At 39.8% G+C, this 14,191-nt stretch overlaps 1 protein-coding gene across 2 annotated transcripts; it reads left to right on the top strand.

The window, feature by feature from the left end:
- The first annotated feature begins 307 nt into the window (after positions 1–307).
- On the top strand, positions 308–13,409 carry PEX26 (peroxisomal biogenesis factor 26). 2 transcript variants are annotated; one of them, XM_074194937.1, is made up of 6 exons: positions 308–509; positions 692–911; positions 4,465–4,602; positions 4,874–5,169; positions 11,808–11,954; positions 13,237–13,409. In XM_074194937.1, exons 2-6 carry the CDS (start codon positions 715–717, stop codon positions 13,338–13,340), a joined length of 882 nt encoding a protein of 293 aa, XP_074051038.1. In that variant the 5' UTR covers positions 308–509; positions 692–714; the 3' UTR covers positions 13,341–13,409. The 2 variants fall into 2 exon arrangements, with proteins under 2 accessions (XP_074051038.1, XP_074051037.1); XM_074194936.1 differs by lacking the exon at positions 308–509 and having other exon boundaries at positions 630–911.
- Positions 13,410–14,191: the final 782 nt, after the last annotated feature.

Below are 14,191 nucleotides of genomic sequence, written 5' to 3'. Positions count from 1 at the left end.
TTTTGCATCAGTTCTTGCATGTCTTCCCAGGTTTCTCTAGAATTATCCTGCTATGTCACTTCTTAGAGCCAAATTCTCGGCTCTCCCCTAATGAACGGGCATCCGCCCACTTTCTAATTCTTTGCCACCACAAAAAAGGGCTACTAAATATTTTTCTACACAGAGCTCATTTTCCTTTTTCTTGGTTCTCTTTTGGGGTAATGCTACGGCTGAGTCCAAGGACACGCACCGTTTGGTAACTGTAATTCCTTTATCGGGACAGCAATTTCCAGGCGGGCTGAGGAAAGCGGTCCAACCATGCGCCTCCCCAGCGGCGGCTCAGGTTCCTTGGGGCTCGGAACGCTGGACGTTGTAGTTGTCCTTCCCCAGGCAGCGCTCCAGCTCGGAGCCCGAGCAGACTACAATTCCCAGAGGCCTCTGCTTCCCTAGCCGCCCAGGTGCCTATCGGGAAGGCCGACCAAGATGTCCGCGGAGGGCTGAGGGGCCCCTCCTCTCTGCAGGAGGCGGAGGTGAGCTTTCGGGGCCCCGGGCTCGGGCCCTGCCGGATGCGCGGCGGCGCGGAGCCGTTGCCGAGCCCGAGGTACCCGGGGTGGCCTCGGGGAGGGGAGCCGGAGCCGCCTCCCCGGGGAGGTTGGGGCTCCCTCCGCCGCGGGCCGGGGCGGCGCCTAGATGGACTGTCTCCCCTTCCCAGGCAGCCCCCGGCCGAAACGGAGCATGAAGAGCCGGGCCCGGGGCCCCGCGGCCTGGCCCAGGTGCAGCGAGCCCGCGGCCTCGGCGCCGCCGCCCCGGCCGCTCCTGGGCCTGCTGGAAGAGGCGGCCGACTACCTGGTGCTTCACCGGGACTTCGGGGCGTGCCTGGAGACGTGCCAGCGCGGCTGCGCGATGCTGCGCGCCGGCGACCCGGAGGACAGGTACGAGGTCGGGGGCGGGGCGCCCCGGCCGGGCCTTAGTTGTGGTGCGGAAGAGACGGAGAAAAAGGAGGCCCCGCGCGCCCCGCGCCGCCCCCGAGGCCGGAGCCCGCGCCGCCCCCGAGGCCGGAGCCCGCGCCGCCCCCGAGGCCGGAGCCCGCGCCGCCCCCGAGGCCGGAGCCCGCGCCGCCCCCGAGGCCGGAGCCCGCGCCGCCCCCGAGGCCGGAGCCCGCGCCGCCCCCGAGGCCGGAGCCCGCGCCGCCCCCGAGGCCGGAGCCCGCGCCGCCCCCGAGGCCGAAGCCCGGGCCGCTGGCTTGGACCCCTCCGCGCGTCCCTGGCCGCGATCAGACCCGCCCGCTGCCCTTTCACAGCCGGCCGTGTAGTCTGCGGCACGGAGCTCACTACCTTATTTTAAAATTATCTTTTATTTCCTTATTTATTATCTTTTATTTTCTTATTTATTATCTTTTATTTCCTTATTCATTATCTTTTATTTCCTTATTTATTATCTTTTATTTCCTTATTTATTATCTTTTATTTTCTTATTTATTATCTTTCATTTCCTTATTTATTATCTTTTATTTTCTTATTCATTATCTTTTATTTCCTTATTTATTATCTTTTATTTTCTTATTCATTATCTTTTATTTCCTTATTTATTATCTTTTATTTTCTTATTCATTATCTTTTATTTCCTTATTTATTATCTTTTATTTCCTTATTTATTATCTTTTATTTCCGTATTTATTATCTTTTATTTTCTTATTTATTATCTTTTACTTATTATTTATTATCATTTCCTAAAAACCATCTCTCTCATGAACTCCCATATTTCCACCACATCTGCATCAGCCTTGACTCTTTGTTTTCCTGAACCTTCTATGTCCTATTCGTCTTCTCTAGTCTACCTTCGCCTCATCCCTTTTACCCACCCCATCGCTTTTTGCCTCGGCCATTGATTTCCGTCCTCCTGCCCCGACTCTTTCTTCTATCTGTCCATTTTTCAGACAGCCGTCAAATTTATATTCCTAAAACCCAGGTCTGATTACATCACTCCCTCCCGCCACTCGATAAACTTTAGTGCCGCTTTATTAACTCTGGGATCACATATTATTTCATCTTTATCATTTCCATTTTTGTCAATTTTATAATGTTTCATTATACCTTTGAAATAAATTCTATAATATTTAATATTACATCAATTATATTGAACATAACTATTAGTACAATAGTATATGAATATACATATTGGAGTGCTCAGAAATTTTTACTGATAGGTATGGGATTAAAAAGAAATTAGGACATCTCTTTTTTTAGCCTTAGAAAAGCTTAATTTGAAGACGTCAGCTACCTTTTTCTCTTAATTTTTTTTTTTAGGTTTTTACAAGGGAGTGGGGTTAAGTGGCTTGCCCAAGACCACACAGCTAGGTAATTATTGAGATCAAATTTGAACTCAGGTACTCCTGACTTCAGGGCCTTGCTCTATCCACTATGCCATCTAGCTGCCCCCTCTGTTAATATTTTTTTAAAAAGTGACAAATTTTGTTTGGATTCATCACATAAATTCTCTACTCCTCATACTTGAATATTCCACAAGGATTAATTAAACAAACATTTTTTAATCATTTACTCTACACAAGTCATCATTCTAGCCATTGGGATACATAGATGAAAAGCAAAATTATAAGACACTTGTGGTAAGATAGTTAAAACACCCTAAAAAAACAATGTCAATGGATAGTACAGGAGACCCTATCCTTTAGCAGTTAATTGTTAAAAAAAAAAAAAGGACCGGTATGCTTTTTTTTTTGTTTTTTTGTAAAGCAATAAGGTTAAATGACTTGCCCAAGGGAACACAACTAGGTAATTTTTAAGTGTCTGAGGTCAAATTTGAACTCAGGTCCTCCTGACTCCAGGGCCAATGCACTATCCACTGCACCACCTAGCTGCCTCTGTTTTTTAACTTACTCTGAAAAAAAAGTGATTTTTTTTCATTCATTGTGTTGCCACTTTAAAGCTGTCTTAATTTTTTACAGTTTTAGCAGTTGTATATTTTTTCCTGCTTTCTCAACAGAAGACTCTTGCTCTGAGTTTATTTACTTATTTTTCTAATACCTAGCCTCTTTTAAACAGTTTTTTAAAAACCATTTTTATTTAGAGTTTGAGTTTCAATTTCTATTTCTCCCTCTTGAGCCCTCCTCCCCCCAATAGGTGGTAAGCAATTAGATATAGATTAAACATGTGCAATTATGTAAAGCATATTAGTCATTTTTTACAAGAAGACATGCTCTAAGTTTATGATGGAATTGTAGTCAAGAGTAGCATTCAGGGTGGTGGATGGTAAGGGAAGTGTACCTATCAGGTTAAAGTTTACAGTAAGAACCTCTCCCTATAACTACTTCCCTTGGCCCAGTGCCTCATACTTCCAATGGTAGCAGAGGGCCTGAGATATGCTTCTTCTCAACTATCTAGTCTGATTCTGCCTCACCATCGCCATAAGAAACTTCTGGCCATTTAAGAGCAATGTGTTTCTTTAGATTTTTCCAGAAAGCTAAATTAAAAATCTAGAATGTTCAGCTCCTGTTGACATAGCTATTTCCTTTTCAGGAGAGAAGGAAGTAGTTTCATGAATTGATATTTAAACAAATGTATGACTTGCTGTCTTGGAGAGGGGGGGAGGAAAGGAGGGAGAAAATTTTAACAGAAATGAATGTTGAAAACTACATGTAATTGGGAAAAAATAAAATACTATTAAAAAGACATTAAAAAAGATAAAGATTTCTCAGTCCTGTATATATATGTGTACAACATGTATGTATGTATGGTTGTATATATAACATGATTATATATGTGTGTATAGATTATAGGTTTATTTCTATACCACAGTTAACAATAATATATTCCTTCTCTGAACCCCTTCTGGTCTAGATAAATAGGCTTTACCCCCTTCTACAGTTACCTTGCAGGCTGTCCTTTTATGGTAATTTGGTAGGTGAACTCAAGAATTAGGAGTCAGGATAGACCTAAGTTCAAATTCTTCCTTAGATACTTACTGGCTTTGTGACCTTGACTGGACACTTAACCTCACTTAACCTTAAAGTCACCTAATCTCAATTGCCTCAGTTTGCACATTTGTAAAATGTGGATAACAATAATCTCTACCTCACAGGAATGTTGTGAGGATCAAATGAGTTAATATTTAAGTGCTTAACTTGTATAAATGCTGACTTCTATTATTAATATTATTCTCATCTCCTAATGCCTACTTTTCATTTTAACCTGATTATCACCTGTACAAACTTGGTGGGGAAGCACTTTACTTTAGTGTATCTCAGTCCTTCAAGAATATTCAATAATTTTCAGCTCCTGAGAGAAGCATTCCATAAATGCTGAGGTTAATTAGTGCACTTGTGAAATGCATCTAATGAATGGTTACAGTGATTATGATAGTGAATTTAGCTAGGAGGGTAAGAGCATCTGAGGTTGAGGATGGAGGGGGGAAGGCAAGGGAGAGGTGGAAATGGTAGCCTTTACTTTAAAACTCTGATCACCATAGCGAGGACCTGAAGTGCTTCCTGTGTGTGGTGGGGATCCAGGCCCTGGCAGAGATGGATCGATGGCGAGAAGTTCTCTCTTGGCTTCTGCAGTATTATCAGGTCCCAGAACATCTGCCCCCCCAAATTCTGGAACTGTGGTAAGTTACTATTGGCAGTTCAAAGATACACCCTAGAAACAAAAGGGTCTGATGCCTGCAGTGAGGTTCATTTGTAGACCATATCCTTCCATGTTTTTGATCCCTGAATCTCTAGACCCTGAAACACAATAGATAGAGGAATGGAGGAAGTGTGAGGGGGTATTTTAAATATGTCCTAGCATTTCATATGAAAGGAGGTTGGGAGCTAAGAGAAGAGGAATATGAATAATGAATGGTTGACATTGTTCTCTGTTGGGGTTGGGGATTGTAGCATTCTTTTATACAGCAAAGTAAAAGAACCCCAGGCGATCCTGGAGGTGGCCAGCAATTGGTTGAGAAACCCAGCCAATCAAGATCTGCCAGAATATGGGGCTATATTTGAACTTCATCTGTTTCGGGTGCTGTTGCCCCTGCACTGTTGGACAGATGCAGAGGATATAGCTGGACTCTGTGCAGAGGAGGAACAGCGACGGGCTGCTGCTCAGGCCATCTATTCAGCAAGGCAGCAACAAGAGGAGAACCTTGAGGAAACCAAAGAACCAGACTTAAAGAAGGAGGACCAGGGAGGTAGGACATTACAGCATCCTTCTAAATCCACTAGGGAAGTAAACCTCTACAGATATTTAGAACATTGTTCTGATATCCATGAGTGCTTGAGAATAAATGCCAGGTTTAGTCTGAACAAAAAGACCTGGTGGATGCAGATAATAAATGTAAAGCACTTTGCAGACCCTAAAGCCCTATAGAAATGCTATTATTGTTGCTATTATTATGGCTGTCTTATGGAAGAAAGAATAGATATGTTTTGCTTGGCTCTTGAGGGCAGAATAAGAACAAATTGGTGGAAGTTGCAAAATGAAAGATTTGGGCTAAATTGAACATTGTTGTGGACATACAAAATTTAGATAAAATAGGTCCTGATTTCCAGAAACTTAAACAAAAGACTGATTTGTCAACTAGAATGAAATCATAGTACTGAAATACTGTGAGCAGTGGGTGTTACTTCTGGAAGGATAACTCTACTCCACTTAGGATGCTTTCTCCTAGTAGTTGGTTTACTAAACAGACCAGAATATAGGAAAATATATTATGTTGGAGAGCAAAAGAATAGAATAGAAGAGTTAGATGTTCATAAGGGTTATTTCTGTTAGATCAGCTTTAGTGTTTGGTTTAGATAATTGGGTTCTCTGGTTATAGCCAGTTATAGGTGTACGTCTAATGCCCAAGATCTAGACAAGTTAAATTAGGAGAGGCTTTTTACAACATATTGACCACATGCTGACAAGTTTTTTGGTTACAGAAATTCCTGTAAACTATATCTACTGGTAGGAGTAGAATCAAGATCTGAGAGGTAGGAAGTAATACAGGTCTCCACAAAATTCTTCTAAACAAATCTAGAACTTGTACCAGATGGGAGATCCTGGTGGGGAAATCCAGAAACATTCACATTTGTCCAGAAATCCATATTTGTCCAGACTAGGTCAGAGAGACCAACAGGGACATCTTCAGACCAGGCCATGGGATCAGATTAGGAACACACAGCAGGTAGAGCTCTCCAAGAACCAGGGAGAAGTTGTGGACTGGGGCAACCAGAACTAATGTATATGCAATGCAATGAAATGCAACCAGTCCCATGGGGACAGGAGACAAATGGCAATCCTGGGCTACAGATTCTGAGAAGGAGACCTTTTTCAGGGTCATGGTATTCCCAGGTGGGGAGGCTCTAAACTCTTTATAGAGAAAGAAAGTTCAGAAGCCACCAGCAGCAAGCATTATGTGGCTCAGAGCCCAAGTTTAAAGTGAGGTTGTACTTGTCACATCTAGCACAAAATAAAGAAGAATAACCAGGATGGGAATCCCAGATTAAAGGAGAACCTACAATTCTGCCACTGAACCACTAGAGTTTTCCAGCTGGCTGAGAGGGGTAGTTTTTTCAGCAGCAGTCTATCTACTTTTACCCAGATCCAGATCCAAATCAGGAACTTGCAGAGTTCAGGGAGTTAAAAATTATTAGTTGAATAAGAGCACTTAAGGGAAAACAAAAAAGATCTTTGGAATTAGAAAGGGAATTAAGTTTGGCACAAGTGGTACAAAATCTTATCCAAGCAACAAATTTTCTGAAAATTCATTTGGACCAAATTGAAGGCAATGACTCCATGAGAAAACAACAGCAACAAAATTAAAGTCACAAGTCTGACAATAAAGTATTTCATAGCAAAAAAGCTGGAGAGAAAAAAGGCTTAATAATCATTGGATGGAAAAAAAATCATTAGATGATCTGACACCATTATCAAAAAAAAAAGACCTAAGTATCTTATTTCAAGAAATCTTTTTTTCTTTTGTTTTTGTTGTTTTAGAATTTTGCAAGGCAAATGGGATTAAGTGGCTTGCCCAAGGCCACATAGCTAGGTAATTATTAAGTGTCTGAGACCGGATTTGAACCCAGGTACTCCTGACTCCAAGGCCAGTGCTTTATCTACTATGCCACCTAGCCACACATCAAGAAATCTTAAAAAAAAAAATTATCCTGATCTTTTAGAACCAGAGAATTCACCATTCATCTTTTTTTAATTAGTTTTTATTAAAGATATTTGAGTTTTACAATTCCCCCCCCAATCTTAGTCCCCCCCCACAGAAAGCAATCTGTCAGTCTTTACTTCATTTCCATGTTGTACCTTGATCCAAATTGGGTGTGATGAGAGAGAAATCATATCCTTAGAGAAGAGACAAGAAGTCTAAGAGGTAACAAAATCAGACAATAAGATATCTGTGTTTTTCTAAATTAAAGGGACTAGTCCTTGAACTTTGTTCAAACTCCATGGCTCTTTATCTCTTTATTTGGATACAGATGGCACTCTCCTTTGCAGACAGCCCAAAATTGTGCCTGCTTGTTGCACTGATGGAATGAGCGAGGTCTTCAAGGTTGATCATCGCCCCCATGTTGCTGTTAAGAATGCACAGTGTATTTCTGGTTCTGCTCATCTCACTCAGCATCAGTTCATGCAAATCCCTCAGGCTTCCCTGAAATCCTGTCCCTCCTGGTTTCTAATAGAACAGTAATGTTCCATGACATACATATACCACAGTTTGCTAAGCCATTCCCCAATTGAAGGACATTTACTTGATTTCCAATTCTTTGCCACCACAAACAGGGCTGCTATAAATATTTTTGTACAAGTAATGTTTTTACCCTTTTTCATCATCTCTTCAGGATATAGACCCAGTAGTGGTATTTCTGGGTCAAAGAATATGCACATTTTTGTTGCCCTTTGGGCATAATTCCAAATAGCTCTCCAGAGGGTTGGATGAATTCACAGCTCCACCAACAGTGTAATAGTGTCCCAGATTTCCCACATCCCTTCCAACATTGATCATTATCCTTTCTGGTCATATTGGCCAATCTGAGAGGTGTGAGGTGGTACCTCAGAGAAGCTTTAATTTGCATTTCTCTAATAATTGATTTAGAGCATTTTTTCATATGGCTATGGATTGCTTTGATCTCCTCATCTGTAAATTGTCTTTGCATATCCTTTGACCATTTGTCAATTGGGGAATGGCTTTTTGTTTAAAAATATGACTCAGTTCTCTGTATATTTTAGAAATGAGTCCTTTGTTGGAAATCAAGTAAATGTCCTTCAATTGGGGAATGGCTTAGCAAACTGTGGTATATGTATGTCATGGAACATTACTGTTCTATTAGAAACCAGGAGGGACAGGATTTCAGGGAAGCCTGGAGGGATTTGCATGAACTGATGCTGAGTGAGATGAGCAGAACCAGAAAAACACTGTACACCCTAACAGCAACATGGGAGTGATGTTCAACCTTGAAGGCCTCGCTCATTCCATCAGTGCAACAATCGGGAACAATTTTGGGCTGTCTGCAAAGGAGAGTGCCATCTGTATCCAGATAAGGAGCCGTGGAGTTTGAACAAAGTTCAAGGACTATTCCCTTTAATTTAGGAAAAAACAGATATCTTACTACCTCTTAGACTTCTCTTCTCTTTTTTAAGGATATGATTTCTCTCACATCACACCCAATTTGGATCAAGGTACAACATGGAAACAAAGTAAAGACTGACAGAATGCTTTCCGTGGGGGGGGGGGGGGGGGGGGGGAGGGAAGCAAGATTGGGGGGAAAATTGTAAAGCTCAAATAATATCTTTAATAAAAATAAATAAAAAAAGAAATGAGTCCTTTGTCAGAATTATTGTAAAGATTGTTTCCCTATTTACTACATTTCTTTACCATTCATCTTCTTAAAAGAAACCCCAAACTTCATCATATCTGAAATACAGAGCTTCCAAGTCAATGGAAGAATACTGCAAGCACCTGGAAAGAAAGGATTCAAGTACCACTAAGGCATAGACAATATCAAACATGATTTAACCATACTAGAAAGAAGCAGAGAATTCAGAATATAATGCTAAAAGGCAAAGGGACCTGAGCTTTTATCCCAGACTTAACTTGCCTAGAGAAACTGAGTATTACAAAAGGGGACCTATAATGAAATCGAGGACTTCCAAGTATCCCTAATGAAAAGATCAGAGTTGTAGAGAAATTTTGAAGTTCAAATACAAGAATGAAGAGGAAAAATAAAAAAAAAGTAAAATTGCTTACATTGAAATGTGGAGAGATGATACATGTATCTCCTGGTTCCTATCATCATCCAAGTTTAGAGGAAGACTAATTAGACAAGATCTGGGAGTGGTACTGTTATGTCTGTTTTCTGGGGTGGGGGGTTTTTGCAAGGCAGTGGGGTTAAGTGACTTGCCCAATATCACACAGCTAAGTAATTGTTAAGTCTGAGGCAGAATTTGAATGCAGGCCCTACTATGCCACCTAACTGCCCCTGCACTGTTGTGTCTTAAGAAAAGACATAAAATGAAAAAAGAAGGGAAAAGAAAAAGAGAAGTTATGAAAATTTTCCCCATATGTTCAGGGTACACAAGTAGATATCTATACAAAAATGGAAAATGGAGTGGAAAAGAGTGGTTGACCCTTTAACCTCACTTAACTGATCTGATCAAAAGAAGGTAGGACACACAGACATACTTGGATTCAGAAATACATTTCACTCAACAGAGAGATAGGAGGGTAGAGGGGAAATTAGAGGAAGGGTAGTTGAGGGAAGCAAAACAAATTCTAAGGGTGAATCAAAATACAGTTCTTTCTGAGGTAGCAAAGAATGGAACAAGTGATGGTATATAGATGTAATACAATTGTACTGAACTCTTATCAGAATAATGGTTTTACAGGATTCTAGAAGACTATTGATAAAACATGTTGCACATGTCCTGAAAGAAAGGGAAAGGACTTAAAGTACTGATTGAAACAAATATTTTTCAGGACATGGCTGAAGTGAGGATTTGTTTTGATTGATTATCCATGTTTGTAATAGGTTTTATTTTTCTTGTGCTTTCAATGGGGATATGTGGAATGGGATGGGAGAGTAAAAAGCAGTATTTTGACTGATTGAAACAAAATATATTTTAAAAAAAGAAGAAAAATTTGAGATCTCTGATCAACAAAATGACCAACCAGAATTCTTAAGGATTCATGATGAAATTTGCTACTTAATTTCAGGCAGAGAGGTGATGAATTCAGAGTTTAGATTTAGGAGTATTTTTTAAATAGAGCCAATGTGAAAGTTTGTTTTGTTTAACTATACATACTTGTTACAGGGGTCTTAGTTTTCTTGATTTTTTTTTGAAGGGCAAGGGAGGGAAGAGAAAAACCAAGAAGGCTAATCTTTGAAAATATAATTTAATTAAAAAAAAAAGAAGAAAACTATGTTAGGTTGTAGATGGATTGTATCTTACTTGGATTATTACAACAGTCCCTAATTGGTTTCCCTGTTTCCAGTTTGTCATCTCTCAGATCTAGCTTCTACATAAAATGATAAAGATCTATTATGTTTGCATTTCCAACCTAATATAAATTCTTTTTGTATTATCAATTGTTTTATTTTGCTCACCCTTTTCTGGATGAATAAGCAGGAGCTGACTCTTTGAACTATTTAGTTATTTTATTATTTTAAGCCAAAGTAAGGAGGTAAGACTTAAGTGAGCCTTATTAAGAAAAAAAAAACAATTCTATTCCTATATCCAAATGAGTGTTGTCCTTAAAAGTAATAATTATGGGGGCGGCTGGGTGGTGCAGTGGATAGAGCACCAGCCCTGGATCAGGAGTACCTGAGTTCAAATATGGCCTCAGACACTAATAATTACCTAACTGTGTGGCCTTAGGCAAGCCACTTAACCCCATTTGCCTTTCAAAAACCTAAAAAAAAAAAATCATAGCTGCTATTTACATTTAAGATTTACAAAATAGGGTGGTTTTTTTTTGGTTGTTTTTTTATTTTGCAAGACATTAGTGTTTAAGTGACTTGCCCAGGTTCACAGTAAGTTTAAAGTGTTTGGGATCAAATTTGAACTTAGGACCTCCTGATTCCAGAACCAGTGTTCTTTCTATTCACTGAGCCACCTAGCTGCCCCTGCAAAATGGTTTTGATAGCAACATTTATAGAGTACCTTAATGTTTTCAAAATGCCTTTATTTTATTTTCATATCTCATTTAACCCTGTGAGATATATTATCAACTCCATATTATATATATATATACACATATATATGTATATATATATATACATATATGTGTGTGTATGTATATATATGGAGAGAGAGAGAGAGAGAGAAGCAAACTGAAGCTGAAAATGTTAAGTGACTTGCTCAAGGCCACTCAGCAGGTCTAAGCCAGAATTTGAATGCAGGTCTTTCTAACTTCCATGTTTATACTTTCTCCATCATAGCACTATCTCATTTGCTCAAGGAAGGAGGTATATAAATTGCCTTAGGAGTCAGCTGTTGGTATAGTAGCAAGAGAGCTGAACCTAAAATAGAAGTAATGTTTAATGCAATTAATCTCTCTGGTCCTCATATGTATAATAGTGTTAATCATAGAGAAAATTTCCTTCTAAACTGGGGTATTATAGAAATATGGGCATGGAATCATTATATCTTTGCTTAAAATGTGAAGTTCTGTTTTGTTTTTTTCTTCCTCCTGAACTACACTTTTGAGATTGTCATTAGAGCCAGTTTAAGAGCTTCACATGATAGTCCCATTAGCTTGCAATTGCACCATGGAATCAAGCTTAGGACATCAGATCAGTGTAGTTCTTCCAAATATAACTTCCTGTCCTTTCTCAGGTATCGTCTGTCGAAAGCTGCTGGCTTTATGGAAGTTGCTGCGCTGGTTGCTAGAGTATGCAGTGGACCATCTCCTTTCTCTGCCCTTAAAGAAGACCTTCTTGATTGCTTTGATCCTCTGCCTCTTGGTGGTGAGATTTGATCCAGGTGAGTGATGAAATATGATTGCTCACTTTCCTCACTTGAAGACCCAAGGGCAGTTGTCTAGACCCCATAGGAAAAGGGGAACACTAACTCGATTGATAAAAATTTACAGTATTTTCACCATCTCCCTTTTAATTTAATTTTCATTGCTCTCTATATAGGTTGTTATTCTTTTGCATTTAATTGTTTAATAATTTTACTATGACTTCTTATTTTCTTTTTTTAACCTTTATTATTTTTATTTTATTTTTCCAATTATATGCAAAGGTAGTTTTCAACATTCATTCATTTGCAAGTTTATGAGTTCCACTTTTTCTAACATTTCTTTTCCCCCATGATGGTGAACAGTCTAGTAAAAGTTATGCTTGCTATAATTGTGTTTACATATTTACATATTAGTTATATTGAAAGAGGAATTAGAACTAAGGGGAAGAAAAACCATGAGGAAGGACGAAAAATATAAAAGAAGTTTGAAAAAGTGAACACAATATATTTTTCTCTGCAATCAGACTCCATAGATTTTCCTCTGGATGTGGATGGCATTTTCCATAACAGGTGTCTCAGGGATGTCCTTGATCACTAAACAGAGAGGAGCTATAGATGCTCATCTCAAAATGTTGTTGTTAATATGTATCATGTTCTTTTGATTCTGGACTGCTATGCTTGCCCAAGGCCACATAGCTAGGTAATTATTAAGTGTCTGAGGCCGGATTTGAACTGAGGTACTCCTTACTCCAGGATTGGTGCTCTATCCACTGTGCCAATCAGCCACCCTACTGCTATATACTTTCAAAAATTTTTACTTGTTTTTCCTTTTTCTTCTAGTTCTTTTACCTGTCTCTTTTCTTTTCATTTTAGTACTTAATAACTTCATTTTGCCTTTTCAGTGCATTCACTAGTGCTTAGGTAAACTAAGGATAGTTTTTCATTCATTCCTGCCAAATCTTTGCCTTCTTTATTTTATGCCTCTTATGAAAGCTTGTTGTCTGGGGCCTCTGTTTCTCAGTAGTGTCTGAGGGGAAGATGTTGAAGGATCTGGACTGGTTCTCCTTGAGGTTTAAGACTCTGACACTTATTCCAAAGTTTTTCCCAGGTCTGAAACTAAGAGATAATTTTGACTGTCAATGATTATTTTGTAGGTAAAAGGGGAAACTCTAATCGGATAGATCATAGTGGAGAAGAATAATAGTGGTTGAAATTTTAAAAGGGAGGTAGGAAGTATAGATAAGGATGAAGAAGATGAGAAGGGGAAGATTATTCACAAAAATCTCTTTGTGTCCTACAGCTTGTCCTTCTTCACTGCCTTTCTTCTACAAGTTGGCTCATGTCTTCTATCGAATTCGAGGGACCATCTTTTCTCCATGCTACCAGTTGACTTATAATTCATAATGGAGTGAACTATGCAACTCAACTCAGCTGTTCTACTCTTGGCAGCAACAATGATTTCTACATTTTTCAGCTTGTTGTCTGGGGTCTCTTATTTTAGGGCTAATGTTAATCTGGGAAAGTTAGGTCTGGTCACATGACTACAGCCTACTCAGCAAAAAACCCAGAGGAATGGGATGGGCAGACATGGACTTTATAAATTTTACTTTCTCCAGCTTCAGTGACATATTCTAGGTGATAAAAACATGGATAGTGCCGATAAAGGCCTGTCTGTCCCTCTCCTTTAGAATAGCTCCCTTTCTAGAGTCCCTCTCAAATGGGATTATTTTGGAATGAGCTATGGAATATTCTTGTCTCTGTCCATCTGCAGGACCATTGAGAGGTAGGCTTGGAGACTAGAGACAGTTATATGGGAAGGGAGGGGAGGGAAGGGAAGGAGCTGATTTTATAGGTCAGAGCATTTGAACCTAATTGACAAAGACTCTGGTTCTTTATTCCACCGAAGTATTGCAAAACTCCTCTGAAATTCACTATGTTAATTAATTAGCGTGTATAAGGGCTGATGGGGAAAACCCTTTTGTTTCCGTTTGAATCTCTACATGAATTCTGGAGCTCACCACAAATTAGAGGCAGGTAGGTGGCATGGTGAATACAGTGCTGGGTCTGGAGTCAGGAGATCTAAGTCCAAGTCTGGCCCCGGACTTCCAGACTGTGTGATCCTGGGCAGTCTAACCCAGTTTCCTCATCTGTAAAATGAGACTGATAATAGTAGCTACCTCTTCTCAGGTTTGTTGGGAGGATCAAATTGTATAATATTTTAAAGGTACTCATCACAGTGCTGACTGAATAAGCAC

The sequence above is a fragment of the Macrotis lagotis genome, chromosome 7 (genome assembly GCF_037893015.1).
Source record: "Macrotis lagotis isolate mMagLag1 chromosome 7, bilby.v1.9.chrom.fasta, whole genome shotgun sequence".
Classification (NCBI taxonomy): domain Eukaryota; kingdom Metazoa; phylum Chordata; class Mammalia; order Peramelemorphia; family Peramelidae; genus Macrotis; species Macrotis lagotis.
The sequence above is the reverse complement of the archived record's forward strand: the minus strand, read 5'-3'. Positions and strand labels throughout refer to the sequence as shown.

What these genes read in the sequence shown, in the direction of transcription:
- PEX26 (XM_074194936.1), top strand. Translation starts at nt 670, where the DNA reads ATGGACTGTCTCCCCTTCCCAGGCAGCCCCCGGCCGAAACGGAGCATG. An exon ending in GCCGGCGACCCGGAGGACAG is followed by an intron (nt 912 to 4,464) that starts GTACGAGGTCGG and finishes TGATCACCATAG; the next exon opens with CGAGGACCTGAAGTGCTTCC. An exon ending in AAAGAAGGAGGACCAGGGAG is followed by an intron (nt 5,170 to 11,807) that starts GTAGGACATTAC and finishes GTCCTTTCTCAG; the next exon opens with GTATCGTCTGTCGAAAGCTG.